Source organism: Leucoraja erinacea, chromosome 37 (genome assembly GCF_028641065.1).
Source record: "Leucoraja erinacea ecotype New England chromosome 37, Leri_hhj_1, whole genome shotgun sequence".
Classification (NCBI taxonomy): Eukaryota; Metazoa; Chordata; class Chondrichthyes; order Rajiformes; family Rajidae; genus Leucoraja; species Leucoraja erinaceus.
The window spans coordinates 12,668,937-12,685,554 of NC_073413.1; the positions used below are offsets into that span (position 1 = coordinate 12,668,937).

The following is a 16,618-nucleotide window of genomic DNA, read 5'->3' on the forward strand; positions in this document are numbered from 1 at the left end:
AATTTGAATTTCTTAATCCAAAAATGTTTCCTTTCAGTTCTTGCCACAGAGTGATCCATCCACATTATCCATGCTGACCAATACTGGGTTATTCCATACGCCTGCATCTGGCCTTTAGCTCTCTAAACCCTTCTTATTCATATATGTGTCCAAATGTCTTTTAAAAGTCATTATGTATAGCCACTTCTATAGCCTCCTCTGACAGCTCATTCCAGACACTGACTACCCTCTGAGAGAAAAGGTTGCCCCCGAGGTCCCTCTTAAATCTCTCCCAAGCCTCCGCCCTTTAGTTATGGTAAAATACTTTATCCATGTCCATCATGAGCTTGTATATGTCAATCAGGTCACCCCTCATCTTCCTACATGTCAAAGACAAAATTCTCAGTCTATCCACCCTTAAGCCTGCAAGCCCAGGTTACCAATAAAAATGACAGATTGTTGAAATTCGGAAAGATTGTCCTAAAGTACCCATAATGAGGAAAATGTGGAACGTGTTTGGGACGAGATCCAAAGTCAAAACACACATATTAACCTGGAGCCACAAGGTATCGCAGGTGCTGGTTTACAGAAAAAGGGTCCCGACCCGAAACGTCACCTATACATGTTCTCCACAGATGCTGCCTGACCCGCTGAGTTACTCCAGCACTCTGTGAAACGTCACCTATCCATGTTCTCCACAGATGCTGCCTGACCCGCTGAGTTACCCCAGCACTCTGTGTCCTGACCCGCTGAGTTATCCCAGCACTCTGTGTCCTGTTGTGTAGTTTTGCAGTTACAGTCACACAGATATCACACATCCAGAGAGGAGTGCTGACATTACATCTTCATGTAAGCAGAACCAAAATGTTGCAATCAAAGTTTTAAGAAAATGAGTGTGCAGGTGTAAAGGATGATAGTGAAACTGCAGTGGGTAAAGTGTCACTGACAAATTCACCAAACGCTATCAATATACATCTACAAAACAGGAAGACAGTTACTCAGTGTGGTTTCTGAACGGATATATTTTGTATCATATGTCAATTCTAGTGAAACTTTTACAGCAGAATTAATTAATTACTGAGGCTTTTTGGAGATCTTAAGTGGTCTGGATATTAATTGCAAACCAATCAGAGAATTGGGTACTGGCTGCAGTAACAAAAGTGATGGAAATCTGAAAGGATTGAGTATTGGCAAGCCGGGGTGCATTCCAATGCCAGCTTTTCTGCAATTAATGTTCACACAGGCTGGGAACGTGGTGTGAAGGAAGATACAGAGTGTTATCAGGTTGCTGCTGATAGAAATGTGTGCGCAGGCATTCGGGATTCAGTGAAATGCTGGCAGGTTAAACAGTTGGGTGAAACACTGTCAGAAACAAGGAACTGTAGATGCTGGTTTACAGAAAAAGACACAATGTGATGGAGTAACTCAGCAGCTCAGGCAGCATCCCAGGAAAACATAGATGGGCGACATTTCGGGTCGGGTCCCTTCTGCAGACTGGTTTAGTGAGGGTGAGAAAGCCATGCCACACTTCACATGAAGACAGACCCATGGAATCTTATGTTGTGCTATTGCTGTTACTGGCAAGCTGGTATTTAATTGCCCCTGGAAAGGTGCTACAAGAATAATGATACCTGCAGTACCGTGTGCACTATTATTGCAGTCACAGCTACCACTGGTAAACACACACTCAACAGGGCAGGCTGCATCAGTAGAGGGCAGCACGGTGGTGCAGCGGTAGAGTTGCTGCCTCACAGCGCCAGTGACCCAGGATCGATCCTGACCACGGCTATTGTCTGTACAGAGCTTGTACATTCTCCCCCTGACCGCGTATGTTTTCTTTGGGTAACCATATAACAATTACAGCACGGAAACAGGCCATCTCGGCCCTACAAGTCCGTGCCGAACAACTTTTTTTTCCCTTAGTCCCACCTGCCTGCACTCATACCATAACCCTCCCTCCATTCCTTTCTCACCCATATGCCTATCCAATTTATTTTTAAATGATACCAACAAACCTGCCTCCACCACTTCCACTGGAAGCTCATTCCACACAGCTACCACTCTCTGAGTAAAGAAGTTCCCCCTCATGTTACCCCTAAACTTCTGTCCCTTAATTCTGAAGTAATGTCCTCTTGTTTGAATCTTCCTTATTCTCAGATGGAAAAGCTTGTCCACATCAACTCTATCTATCCCTCTCATCATTTTAAAGACCTCTATCAAGTCCCCCCTTAACCTTCTGCGCTCCAGAGAATAAAGACCTAACTTATTCAACCTGTCTCTGTAACTTAGTTGTTGAAACCCAGGCAACATTCTAGTAAATCTCCTCTGTACTCTCTCTATTTTGTTGACATCCTTCCTATAATTGGGCGACCAAAATTGTACACCATACTCCAGATTTGGTCTCACCAATGCCTTGTACAATTTTAACATTACATCCCAGCTTCTATACTCAATGCTCTGATTTACAAAGGCTAACATACCAAAGCTTTCTTTACCACCCTATCTATATGAGATTCCACCTTCAAGCAACTATGCAAGGTCATCCCCAGATCCCTCTGTTCAACTGTATTCTTCAATTCCCTACCATTTACCATGTACGTCCTATTTTGATTTGTCCTGCCAAGGTGTAGCACCTCACATTTATCAGCATTAAACTCCATCTGCCATCTTTCAGCCCATTTTTCCAAATGGCCTAAATCACTCTGTAGACTTTGGAAATCCTCTTCATTATCCACAACACCCCCTATCTTGGTATCATCTGCATACTTACTAATCCAATTTACCACACCTTCATCCAGATCATTGATGTACATGACAAACAACAAAGGACCCAACACAGATCCCTGAGGCACCCCACTAGTCACCTGCCTCCAAACCCGATAAACAGCCATCCACCATTACCCTCTGACTTCTCCCATTCAGCCACTGTTGAATCCATCTTGCTATTCCTGCATTTATACCCAACAGTTGAACCTTCTTAACCAACCTTCCATGAGGAACCTTGTCAAAGGCCTTACTAAAGTCCATATAGACAACATCCACTGCTTTACCCTCGTCAATTTCCCTAGTAACCTCTTCAAAAAATTCAAGAAGATTAGTCAAACATGACCTTCCAGGCACAAATCCATGTTGACTGTTCCTAATCAGACCCTGTTTATCCAGATGCTTATATATATTATCTCTAAGTATCTTTTCCATTAATTTGCCCACCACTGAAGTCAAACTGACAGGTCTATAATTGCTAGGTTTACTCTTAGAACCCTTTTTAAACAATGGAACAACATGCGCAGTACGCCAATCCTCGGGGACTATTCCCGTTTCTAATGACATTTGAAATATTTCTGTCATAGCCCCGGCTATTTCTACACTAACTTCCCGCAATGTCCTAGGGAATATCCTGTCAGGACCTGGAGACTTATCCACTTTGATATTTTTCAAAAGTGTCAGTACTTCTTTTTTACTTTGAACCTCATAGTATCCATAGCTACTCTACTAGTTTCCCTCACCTCACATAATTCAATATCCTTCTCCTTGGTGAATACCGAAGAAAAAAAAATTGTTCAATATCTCCCCCATCTCTTTTGGCTCTGCAGATAGCTGTCCACTCTGTCTCTCCAATGGACCAATTTTATCCCTCGTTATCCTTTTGCTATTAATATAGCTGTAGAAACCCTTTGGATTTATTTTCACCTTACTTGCCAAAGCAACCTCATATCTAACCAGAGTACCCAGGTTATATGGTTAAATGATGATAGTGAAACTACAGTGGGTAAAGTGTCACTGACAACTTCATCAAATGCTATCAATATACATCTACAAAACAGGAACAGTCACTCAATGTGGTTTCTAAACGGATATATTTTGTAAAATATGTCAATTCTAGTGAAACTTTTACAGCAGAATTAATTCTCTGGTTTCCTCCCGCACATCAAAGATCTAGAGGTTTGTAGGTTAATTGTTTTTGTAAATTGAATCTAGAATGTAGGGTAGAACCGGTATACAGCGAGGACTTGTGTGTAGGGCTTGTCTGAAGAAGGGTCTCGACCCGAAACATCACCCATTCCTTCTCTCCAGAGATGCTGCCTGTCCCGCTGAGTTACTCCAGCATTTTGTGTCTGTTAGTGGAGACCTGATGGGCCGAAAGGCCTGTTTCCACGTTGTATCTCTGAACTGAAGGTCAGAGCTGACATTTCAGGCCAAGAACCTCATCCTAGTTAGGTTTTCATATATCACCTGAGCAGAACTCGATGTCAATGATTTATTTTTTTGAAGTATGTTGAATGTTTAATTGTTATATGGAGCGACAATGGAACAATGACATTCTTATTTATGATCTTGTGAAGAAGGGGTTCTCTCGAAGGGCCGAATGGCCTACTCCTGCACCTATTGTCTATTGTCTCTCCCCACAGATACACCCTGACTCACCAAGTATATTTTTTCTCTTTTTTAGTTCAGTTCAGTTCAATAGTGTACCGAGGTACAGGGGAAAGATTTTGTTGCGCGCTATTAGCAGTGAACAGATACATGATAAGGGCATAAGTTAGTGCAAGGTAAAGCCAGTAAAGTCCAGTCGAGGATAGTCCGAGGGTCACCAATGAGGTAGATAGTAGATCAGCACTGCTCTCTAGTTGTGGTGGGATGGTTCAGTTGCCTGATAAGAAACTGTCCTTGACTCTAGTGTTCAACTTCTGTACCTCTTGCCCGATGGGAGAGGGGAGAAAAGGGAGTGGCCGGGGTGTGACTGGTCCTTGATTATGCTGCTGGCCTTGTCGAGGCAGCGAGAGCTATAAATTGAGTCATAAATGATTGTGTGATGGTCTGGGCTGCCAGGTCCACTTTATTTCAGCTTTCCAGCATCTACAATATGCTGTTCTATTCTGTTGTGCTGCTGCTAGTAAGAATTTCATTGTTCTGTCTGGGATAAAATACTCTTGACTCCCTAAGCTGGAGCTTGGACGATGTTCACAATTGCAAATGACTCCACGTGGCTGCCAGATCCAAACCACAAGGAATTCAAAAGCATTTTGTGATCTATTGCTCATTTTTAACTTTTCTCTGGAATTAAATGTGGTTGAGGTGAATAAAAATTGTTGGAGCTATCTGTGGATCATTGGGAATGTTGGTATCTGACCAACAACGTTTAGGTGCCAAGTAAATATGTTGGTATGTTATATTGCCATTTATAGTGTCACAGGTTATTGTCAACATCCCTGAAATGGAGGTCATCCAAAATTCTGCTGCCCGCGTCTTAACTCCCCAACCCTGCTGCCCCCGTCCCAACTCCCCAACCCTGCTGCCCGAGTCCTATCTCCCCAGTTGCCCGTCCCAACACCCCAACCCTGCTGCCCGTCCCAACTCCCCACCCCTGCTGCCCGTCCCAACTCCCCAACCCTGCTGCCCCCGTCCCAACTCCCCAACCCTGCTGCCCCCGTCCCAACTCCCCAACCCTGCTGCCCCCGTCCCAACACCCCAACCCTGCTGCCCCCGTCCCAACTCCCCAACCCTGCCCCCGTCCCAACTCCCCAACCCTGCTGCCCCCGTCCCCAACTCCCCAACCCTGCTGCCCCCGTCCCAACTCCCCAACCCTGCTGCCCCCGTCCCAGCTCCCCAACCCTGCTGCCCCCGTCCCAACTCCCCAACCCTGCTGCCCGTCCCAACTCCCCAACCCTGCTGCCCCCGTCCCAACTCCCCAACCCTGCTGCCCCCGTCCCAACCCCCAACCCTGCTGCCCCCGTCCCAGCTCCCCAACCCTGCCCCCGTCCCAGTTCCCCAACCCTGCTGCCCCCGTCCCAACTCCCCAACCCTGCTGCCCGTCCCAGCTCCCCAACCCTGCCCCCGTCCCAGCTCCCCAACCCTGCTGCCCCCCGTCCCAACACCCCAACCCTGCTGCCCCCGTCCCAACTCCCCAACCCTGCTGCCCCCGTCCCAACTCCCCAACCCTGCTGCCCCCGTCCCAACTCCCCAACCCTGCTGCCCCGTCCCAGCTCCCCAACCCTGCCCCCGTCCCAGCTCCCCAACCCTGCTGCCCCCGTCCCAACTCCCCAACCCCCTGCTGCCCCCGTCCCAGCTCCCCAACCCTGCTGCCCCCCGTCCCAACACCCCAACCCTGCTGCCCCCGTCCCAACTCCCCAAACCCTGCTGCCCCCGTCCCAGCTCCCCAACCCTGCTGCCCCCGTCCCAACACCCCAACCCTGCTGCCCCCGTCCCAACTCCCCAACTCCCCAACCCTGCTGCCCCCGTCCCAGCTCCCCAACCCTGCTGCCCCCCGTCCCAACTCCCCAACCCTGCTGCCCCCGTCCCAACTCCCCAACCCTGCTGCCCCGTCCCAACTCCCCAACCCTGCTGCCCGTCCCAACTCCCCAACCCTGCTGCCCCCCGTCCCAACTCCCCCCAACCCTGCTGCCCCGTCCCAACTCCCCAACCTGCTGCCCTGCTGCCCCCATCCCAACTCCCCAACCCTGCTGCCCGTCCAGCTCCCCAACCCTGCCCCCGTCCCAGCTCCCCAACCCTGCCCCCGTCCCCAACCCCCCAACCCAACTGCCCCCCGTCCCAACTCCCCAACCCTGCTGCCCATCCCCAACCCCCCAACCCTGCTGCCCCCGTCCCAACTCCCAACCCTGCCCCCGTCCCAACTCCCCAACCCTGCCCCCGTCCCAGCTCCCCAACCCTGCTGCCCCCCCCAACCCTGTCCCAACTCCCCAACCCTGCTGCCCCCGTCCCAACTCCCCAACCCTGCTGCCCCCGTCCCAACTCCCCAACCCTGCTGCCCCCCGTCCCAGTCCCCCACCCTGCTGCCCCCGTCCCAACTCCCCAACCCTGCTGCCCCCGTCCCACTCCCCACCCTGCTGCCCCCGTCCCAACTCCCCAACCCTGCCCCCGTCCCAGTCCCAACTCCCCCCAACCCTGCTGCCCCCGTCCCAACTCCCCAACCCTGCTGCCCCCGTCCCAACTCCCCAACCCTGCCCCCGTCCCAACTCCCCAACCCTGCTGCCCCCCAGTCCCAACTCCCCAACCCTGCTGCCCCCGTCCCAGCTCCCCAACCCTGCCCCCGTCCCAACTCCCCCCAACCCTGCCCCCGTCCCAACTCCCCAACCCTGCTGCCCCCGTCCCAACTCCCCAACCCTGCCCCCGTCCCAGCTCCCCAACCCTGCTGCCCCCGTCCCCAACTCCCCAACCCTGCTGCCCCCGTCCCAACTCCCCAACCCTGCTGCCCCCGTCCCAGTTCCCCAACCCTGCTGCCCCCATCCCCAACTCCCCAACCCTGCTGCCCCGTCCCAGTTCCCAACCCTGCTGCCCCGTCCCAGTTCCCCAACCCTGCTGCCCGTCCCAGCTCCCCAACCCTGCTGCCCCCATCCCAACTCCCCAACCCTGCTGCCCCCGTCCCAGCTCCCCAACCCTGCTGCCCCCCATCCCAACTCCCCAACCCTGCTGCCCGTCCCAGCTCCCCAACCCTGCCCCCCGTCCCAACTCCCCAACCCTGCTGCCCCCCAACTCCCAACCTGCTCCCCAACCCCAACCCTGCTGCCCCGTCCCAACTCCCCAACCCTGCTGCCCCCCGTCCCAACTCCCCAACCCTGCTGCCCCCGTCCCAGTTCCCCAACCCTGCTGCCCCCGTCCCAACTCCCCAACCCTGCTGCCCCGAGTCCCAACTCCCCCCGTCCCAAACTCCCCCCTGCCCCCGTCCCAGCTCCCCAACCCTGCTGCCCCCGTCCCAGCTCCCCAACCCTGCTGCCCCCGTCCCAACTCCCCAACCCTGCTGCCCCCGTCCCAACTCCCCAACCCTGCTGCCCCCGTCCAAACTCCCCAACCCTGCTGCCCCCGTCCCAGCTCCCCAACCCTGCTGCCCCGTCCCAACTCCCCAACCCTGCCCAACTGCCCAACCCTGTCCCAACTCCCCAACCCTGCTGCCCCCGTCCCAACTCCCCAACCCTGCTGCCCCCGTCCCAACTCCCCAACCCTGCTGCCCGTCCCAACTCCCCAACCCTGCTGCCCCCGTCCCAACTCCCCAACCCTGCTGCCCCCAGCTCCCCAACCCTGCTGCCCCCGTCCCAACTCCCCAACCCTGCTGCCCCCGTCCCAACTCCCCAACCCTGCTGCCCGTCCCAACTCCCCAACCCTGCTGCCCCGTCCCAACTCCCCAACCCTGCTGCCCCCCGTCCCAAACTCCCCAACCCTGCCCCCGTCCCAACTCCCCAACCCTGCTGCCCCCGTCCCAACTCCCCAACCCTGCTGCCCCGTCCCAACTCCCCAACCCTGCTGCCCGTCCGTCCCAACTCCCCAAACCCTGCTGCCCCCGTCCCAACCAACTCCCCAACCCTGCTGCCCCCGTCCCAACTCCCCAACCCTGCCAACTGCCCAACCCTGCTCCCCGTCCCAACTCCCCAACCCTGCTGCCCCCGTCCCAACTCCCCAACCCTGCTGCCCCCGTCCCAACTCCCCAACCCTGCTGCCCCCGTCCCAACTCCCCAACCCTGCTGCCCCCGTCCCAACTCCCCCCGTCCCAACCCCCAACCTGCTGCCCCCGTCCCAGCTCCCCAACCCTGCTGCCCCCGTCCCAGCTCCCCAACCCTGCTGCCCCCGTCCCAACTCCCCAACCCTGCTGCCCCCGTCCCAACTCCCCAACCCTGCCCCCCGTCCCAACCCCCAACCTGCTGCCCCCGTCCCAACTCCCCAACCCTGCTGCCCCCGTCCCAACTCCCCAACCCTGCCCCCGTCCCAACTCCCCAACCCTGCCCCCGTCCCAACTCCCCAACCCTGCCCCCGTCCCAGCTCCCCAACCCCCAACCCCCCCGTCCCAGCTCCCCAACCCTGCCCCCGCCCCCCCCAACCCTGCCCCAGCTCCCCAACCCTGCTGCCCGTCCCAGCTCCCCAACCCTGCTGCCCCCGTCCCAGCTCCCCAACCCTGCCCCCCGTCCCAGCTCCCCAACCCTGCTGCCCCTGCCCCCGTCCCAACTCCCCAACCCTGCTGCCCGTCCCAGCTCCCCAACCCTGCTGCCCCCGTCCCAGCTCCCCAACCCTGCCCCGTCCCAACTCCCCAAACCTGCTGCCCCCGTCCCAGCTCCCCAACCCTGCTGCCCCCGTCCCAACTCCCCAACCCTGCCCCCCGTCCCAACTCCCCAACCCTGCTGCCCCCGTCCCAACTCCCCAACCCTGCTGCCCCGTCCCAACTCCCCAACCCTGCTGCCCCCGTCCCAACTCCCCAACCCTGCTGCCCCGTCCCAACTCCCCAACCCTGCCCCCGTCCCAACTCCCCAACCCTGCTGCCCGTCCCAACTCCCCAACCCTGCTGCCCCCATCCCAGCTCCGCACTTGCCCATGTCTTAACTCCCCAACTCTAGTTGCCCGCGTCCCAACTCCCCAACACAGTTGCCCATGTCTTATCTCCCCAGTTGCCCGCCCCCCCTATACTTTCCCAACTATGCCAGCAGCACATTGAGGTCCACACAGCAGTTCCCATCTGTATTTTCACCGCCTCTCTCTACCTCTGTACAACATCTCATCCTTGTAACCCTCTGTGCTCCTCCAATTCTGGCTCTGCTGTGCTCTGAGATGCCTCCTATAGGTTACCCAGGCTTCGTATGCAGAGAGGAGGCTGGGAAACACTGCCATGCTCTACACTATCATCTTTGACCCAGGTCTCAGTCCTGGAATAAGCTAGTTGCCACCAGGCAACCTAATGGTGCACTGGAGACATGGGTGAATTTCACTACTGATATCTTCTCTCCCAGAGAGGTGACTCCGAAGATCTGAGATGTGATCCAGATTGACCAGGGACTGTCCTGGATCCTAATATCAGAGGCAGTGATCTACAATGGGGCAGATGGTGATGAACCTTGGTCTTCTGGATGTACTCTTCTGAGGGTGGGTGGGACTGCAGAGCTGAGAGTCAGATTGGCCATGATCTTATTTGAATGGCAGAGTGGACTCGAGGAGTCGAATGGCCAACTCCTATTTCTGTATTCATATGATATTGTGACAGAGCATTGAAATGGAATAGTGACAGGGATGTTTGCTCCAAAGGCAGATCCTGGGTAGATGGGAATCCAAGTGGTGCTTCAAGCAGGTAGTCATTGCCTCTCCACCACTGACAAGCTCCTCAGTAGAGTGGCTCCCTGAGTGTCTGGGTCAGAGATGGTCTTGATAGTGCTGAAGGATTCATACATGCTGGTGTTTGTTGGACAAACCATTGGTCACAAATACACAGGTGTCTGTAGATCCTTCCTTTGCCCATCTAAACATGAAGGCGTCTCCAGTCCAAGAACACACCCATTTAATATGTATTAGCTCCTGGAGACTTGGTTGTTCTTCTCAAACTTGCCTCAGTGTTTGTTTTCCAGTTCTAGTCAGTTTAGTTTCTTGTCATGTGTCACGAGCTACAGTGAAAGGGTTTTGTTGCGTGCTATCCAGTCAGCGGAAAGACAATACGTGATTACAATCGAGCTATAGATACATGATAGTGGAATAACGTTTAGTGCAAGGTAAAGTCCGATCAAAGATAGTCCGAGGGTCACCAATGAGGTAGATAGTAGTTCAGGACTGCTCTCTGGTTGTGGTAGGATGAATTCTGGCAGAGAAACAGAGTCTCTTCTACCATTAATGATGGTGAACCAGGGTGGACTAGGCAGTGTGGACATGCTCTATAACTGGAGACCAAGCTGGTTAGAAGTTGTTGTAAGGCATGACTGCCTGGCCTCCATGTACAGAATCTTAAACTTAACTCATTCTATTGTCACTGTCACCATCTCATTTGTTGTGGTCTTGTTTGCAAACCCTTTGTTGGCTCAACGCCATCTGACCTTTGAAATCTCCTTCATCTCTTCAGTCCACCAATATCTCGGAGCAGATCCAGACTGTCCTCACATAATTACTCCATTCACAACGTGGCTTCTGTAATTATCTCTTTGTACTCTTTGTCGCACTTGTGTATAACTTGATTGTACTCATGTCCAGAATGATCTGGCTTGATGGAATGCTCTTCCTGTTTCTGTACACGTGACCTTGTTGACATTGTTGAGATCCTCTGGGACAGAGCAAGGCAAACTAGAGAACCCACAAGTAAAAGAGGATCACTAATACATCCAAACCTAACCCTAGTACAGAAATCTCTGTCACAGTGATCGACTATGGGACAGGATTCTACATTGGCAGAGCCAATAGTGTACCTGCCCCAAACCTGCAGCTATCCACGTTCAATCCTGCTTATAGAAACAATAAACATTCTAAGAGGATTAGACAGGGTAGATGCAGGAACAATGTTCCCGATGTTGGGGGAGACCAGAACCAGGGGTCACAGTTTAAGAATAAGGGGTCAGCCATTTAGGACTGAGATGAGGAAAAACTTTTTCACCCAGAGAGTTGTGAATCTGTGGAATTCTCTGCCACAGAAGGCAGTGGAGGCCAATTCACTGGATGTTTTCAAGAGAGAGTTAGATTTAGCTCTTTGGGCTAACGGAATCAAGGGATATGGGGAGAAAGCAGGAACGGGGTAGTGATTTTGGATGATCAGCCATGATCATATTGAATGGTGGTGCTGGCTCCTAGGGCCAGGGCCAAATGGCCCACTCCTGCACCTATTTTGCTATGTTTTTGTGTTTCAATCCTGACCTCAGGTGCTGTCTGTGTGGAGTTTGCATGTTCTCCTCCAGGAGCTCCCCACATTCCCATCAACTCCCCCAAGATTCTACCCTTCACTCACACAACAGGAGCAACTTACAGCAGACAAATAACCTACCAATTAATGTCTTTGGGATGTGGGAGGAAACCGGAGCACCCAGAGGAAATTCATGCAGTCACAGGGAGAACATGCAAACTCCACACTGGCAGTGCCTGAGTTCAAGAATGAACCTGGAGGAACTGGGCGGACAGATGATGTTGTGGGTGGCGACCCTTCTCAGACCGCTTGACCCATTGAGCTTCTACCTCAGCACCACTCTGAGGCACCTCACACTCCTTGATTCACATCATCTCTGAACATCTGCCAACCTCTGTCCTGAGTACATGGTTGGATGTTCAGACATGAGGTGAGACTGAGCCTCCACACCTCTTGCACAGACAATTCCAAATATTCATCACCCTCAGGGTGAAGAACTTGCTCCTGACTCCATGTTGACACTCTCACCCCTTATTTTGAGAGAGTGACCCCCAGTTTCTAGACAGTCCATTCCAGGGACACTTCATTCTTGCCTCCACCCCGTAAGGATTCTGCACGTTTTAATGAGATCTTCCAGTCCAGTAGAAAGTACAGTGGAACAGCTCAGCCTGGTGGGGGGGACAGTGGTCAGGGGGTGAATCACCAGCCAGGGTCACCTTAGCATCAGGTGCTAAGGTGAAGGTGTGCACTCAGGTGAGGCCTAACCTGGCTGTGAGCTCCTGGAGTTATGTCATGGGCAAAACATGCTGCACTGGAATGGTGGCATTGGGAGCAATAGTAACAAGGCTGATAGTAACAAGACTGATAGTAACAAGGCTGATAGTAACAAGAATGATAGTAACAAGACTGATAGTAACAAGGCTGATAGTAACAAGACTGATAGTAACAAGGCTGATAGTAACAAGACTGATAGTAACAAGACTGATAGTAACAAGGCTGATAGTAACAAGGCTGATAGTAACAAGGCTGATAGTAACAAGGCTGATAGTAACAAGGCTGATAGTAACAAGGCTGATAGTAACAAGACTGATAGTAACAAGACTGATAGTAACAAGACTGATAGTAACAAGGCTGATAGTAACAAGACTGATAGTAACAAGGCTGATAGTAACAAGGCTGATAGTAACAAGGCTGATAGTAACAAGGCTGATAGTAACAAGACTGATAGTAACAAGACTGATAGTAACAAGACTGATAGTAACAAGACTGATAGTAACAAGACTGATAGTAACAAGGCTGATAGTAACAAGACTGATAGTAACAAGGCTGATAGTAACAAGGCTGATAGTAACAAGGCTGATAGTAACAAGGCTGATAGTAACAAGACTGATAGTAACTCAACGATGGAACAGGTGGAGGACGATGGCTGACCTTAGTGGAGCATCACAGCGGCTGGGAAGGCGGATGGATGAAGGCTGCAGCAGAAAAGGGTCTCCGGTCGTCTTGGACTCCATGCCACTGGATCCTGACCCAGATCTGTCAAGGACCGTGGGGTGGCTGTCTGTGCACCAGTCTCCCCATGATAAACAAAGTCACGCACTGGCATCATCCATATAGGGAATAGCACCCTGGAGACACCCATGGTCAGCCATGATCGAAGGGGGCCTAAGAAGACAGTAACAAGAATGTTAGTAACAAAAATGTTTGTAACATGAATGTTAATAACAAGATTGATAATAGCAATGCTAATAGTAGCTAGAACGATAGTAACAGGAATGATAATCGAATAGTAACAGGAATGTTAGTAACTAGAATGTTAGTAACGGTTAATAATAACAAGAATGTTAGTAACTAGAATGTTAGTAACAAGAATGTTAGTAACTAGAATGTTAGTAACTAGAATGTTAGTAACGGTTAATAGTAACTAGAATGTTAGTAACTAGAATGTTAGTAACAAGAATGTTAGTAACAAGAATGTTAGTAACTAGAATGTTAGTAACTAGAATGTTAGTAACGGTTAATAATAACAAGAATGTTAGTAACAAGAATGTTAGTAACTAGAATGTTAGTAACGGTTAATAGTAACTAGAATGTTAGTAACAAGAATGTTAGTAACTAGAATGTTAGTAACTAGAATGTTAGTAACGGTTAATAGTAACAAGAATGTTAGTAACTAGAATGTTAGTAACTATAATGTTAGTAACGGTTAATAATAACACGATTGTTAGTAACAAGAACGATAGTAACAGGAACGATAGTAACAAGAATGTCAGTAACACGACTGATATTAAAAGGCCGGCCGGTGGTGACCAGGTGGTTTGGACAAGACCTGCAGATGTAAACGGAACTGAAATAAAGAGCAAGGCGGAAACTCGATACAAACTAGACGCCACATAGCAGAGCGGTCACTTGACAAGCGGTCAGTTGCTGTGGTGAAAAGCCGGCGGAACCAGAATAACGCGAGGAATCGGTTTGAAAGCGGAATTGGAGCTTTTAAAAATGATATAAAGTGTAAAGAGGCGAAGGCGAGTAGAGGGAAGTATTGAGGGGGCGTATTGAGGGGGCGGCAGGGTCACTGTCACCTGAGCGGTGTGGGCTCGGCGCTCACGCATCGACACGGTTAAAGAGGCGGCTCCGAGCCCGGTTTATTTCTGTACCGACTTGAACTTGATCCCAAGGAGGGGCTGACCCGCAAAGCGATACTGTTTAATATTGCAAAAAACACACGGACCTCTGGCAAGCCCCCACCTCTCTCTCTGCCTCTGCCTCTGGGGTGAAACATGCAGAGATCGCCGGGCAGTGAGGACCATGCCCGGAGTCTTGGCTGACTTGTGGTCAGTACAGGACGGACAGTCGCTTCCCTCCGGCCAGCAGCATGGACAAGCCGCTGTGCCTGTACGACAAGGATCTGGAGTCGAGCGGTCACCACGACTGCTGCGAACGGGTGGTCATCAACGTGTCCGGTCTGCGTTTCGAGACCCAGATCAAAACCTTGCGCCAGTTCCCGGACACGTTGCTGGGAGACCCGCAGCGCAGGATTCGCTTCTTCGACCCGCTGAGGAACGAGTATTTCTTCGATCGCAACCGCCCGAGTTTCGACGCGATCTTGTACTACTACCAGTCGGGGGGCAGACTGAAGAGACCTAACAGCGTGTCGCTGGAGGTCTTCATGGAGGAGCTGCGCTTCTACGAGTTGGGCGACGAGGCTGTGACCAGGTTTCGGGAGGATGAAGGTTTCGTCAAGGAAGAGGAGCGGCTGCTGCCGAACAACGAGTTCCAGCGGCAGCTGTGGCTGCTCTTTGAATATCCCGAGAGCTCGTCTCCGGCCAAGGTGGTGGCAATCATCTCCGTGCTGGTCATCCTCATCTCCATTGTGGTCTTCTGCCTGGAGACCTTGCCGGAGTTCAGAGACGACCACGACCCCACCTTGCCCGTCCACTCCCCGAAGGGGAACAGTTCCCTCGCTGAGGTCGCTAGTAACCCGTTCAGCGACCCGTTCTTCGTCGTGGAAACCATGTGTATTTGTTGGTTCTCCTTCGAGCTCTTCCTGAGGTTCATCGTCTGCCCCAGCAAGCCCGGTTTCTTCAAGAACATCATGAACTTCATCGACTTTGTGGCGATCATCCCTTACTTTGTGGCGCTGGGCACAGAGTTTGCGAGGCAGCGAGGAGTGGCTCAACCTGCCATGTCTCTCGCCATCCTCAGGGTCATCCGCCTGGTCAGGGTGTTCCGAATCTTCAAACTCTCCAGACACTCCAAGGGCTTGCAGATCCTTGGGCAAACTCTGAAGGCGAGCATGAGGGAGCTGGGCCTGTTGATATTCTTTCTCTTCATTGGAGTGATCCTCTTCTCCAGTGCCGTCTACTTCGCCGAATCAGAAGACGAGACCACCATCTTCACCAGCATCCCTGAAGCCTTCTGGTGGGCTGTTGTCACTATGACCACCGTGGGCTATGGCGACATGTACCCCGTGACTCTTGGAGGTAAGATCGTGGGGTCCCTCTGTGCCATAGCCGGGGTACTCACCATCTCATTGCCCGTCCCCGTCATTGTCTCCAACTTCAGTTACTTCTACCACCGGGAGATCGAGAGCGAAGATGAGACCCAGTACTCGCATGTCACCACATGTCCATATCAGCCTCCCAGCCCCAAGGCTCAATCGTTGACTGGCAAAAGTCTGGAGCTGGAAGATGAGCTCATTGACAGTTTCTGCACGCCCCTGCACACTGACATGTTGGATGGGTTTTGCCCCACGGACAGTGGCCACCGGCCATCCGACAACTCGCCCATCAAGAACACCGTGGTCACCCAAGTCTGACCTGGTCCTTTTGTCAAAGTTGCTTAAATGTTAATGCAGGAGAAAACAAAAAGACAAAAGCATCACCTCAACTTGGGGATGGACATCCCCCCTCCAGCACTGCGCTGGGGTTTGGGGAAGGTGGGAGGGTTGGGTGGACAAAACACCTGCGGCCAGGTAACTTAAGGAAAGATGGAACAAGCTTGTAAAAATTCTAAAGAGGTTGTTGGAGTTGCCTCATGTTGGGAAGGGAACTGTTGGCGCCAACATTTCTCTTGAAGGTAGGAAGACTGAAGGATCTGGTGGACATCAGTGACAGTTGTTCCTCACCTTAACTCTTCTATTTATGACTATTTTTTTAAGCATGCAAAATGCATGAGTATTGACGATATTTACTGATGCAGAATAAAGGCGGGCTTGGCAGGTTATTGGTGATGGTATTTCAAACGTCTAATGCACAGCAGTAGAATGTAATACTCTGTACTGAGGACTGTCTGTGATGTTTTAGCCCATGTACACCATTCTGACATTTAACCAAATGACATGTACAGCAAGATCTGTCGCAGAATACCGTGCTTTAGACCACAAAGGTATCAGTGTGAACTCAGGGGGCTGCATTCTCACCTCTGACATTGGGTAAAGCCCCATTCCACCTGCATACGCACTCACGCCCAGCACCAACACTCTCCCCTTGGGGAAGATATTAACTGAGGTCCTGTCTGCCTGCTCAGGCCAATGCAAGGTTGTGTTTC

The 16,618-nt window shown here is 52.0% G+C and overlaps 2 protein-coding genes across 6 annotated transcripts in view; one reads left to right on the top strand and one right to left on the bottom strand.

Annotated features, from left to right (window-relative positions):
- Positions 1-16,618, bottom strand: part of LOC129714002 (synaptotagmin-1-like) — a 136,547-nt gene that overhangs the window by 53,534 nt on the left and 66,395 nt on the right. For 2 of the 5 annotated variants that reach the window (XM_055663467.1, XM_055663464.1), the window contains exon 3: positions 13,001-13,234. The exons of the other annotated variants lie outside the window; for them this stretch is intronic. The gene's annotated coding sequence lies outside the window, so the exon portion shown is untranslated. The remainder of the gene's footprint in view (positions 1-13,000; positions 13,235-16,618) is intronic. 5 annotated transcript variants of the gene reach the window in all.
- On the top strand, positions 13,982-16,294 carry LOC129714003 (potassium voltage-gated channel subfamily A member 1-like). Its single transcript, XM_055663468.1, has one exon. It carries the CDS (start codon positions 14,445-14,447, stop codon positions 15,885-15,887), a length of 1,443 nt encoding a protein of 480 aa, XP_055519443.1. The 5' UTR covers positions 13,982-14,444; the 3' UTR covers positions 15,888-16,294.

What these genes read in the sequence shown, in the direction of transcription:
- LOC129714003 (XM_055663468.1), top strand. Translation starts at nt 14,445, where the DNA reads ATGGACAAGCCGCTGTGCCTGTACGACAAGGATCTGGAGTCGAGCGGT.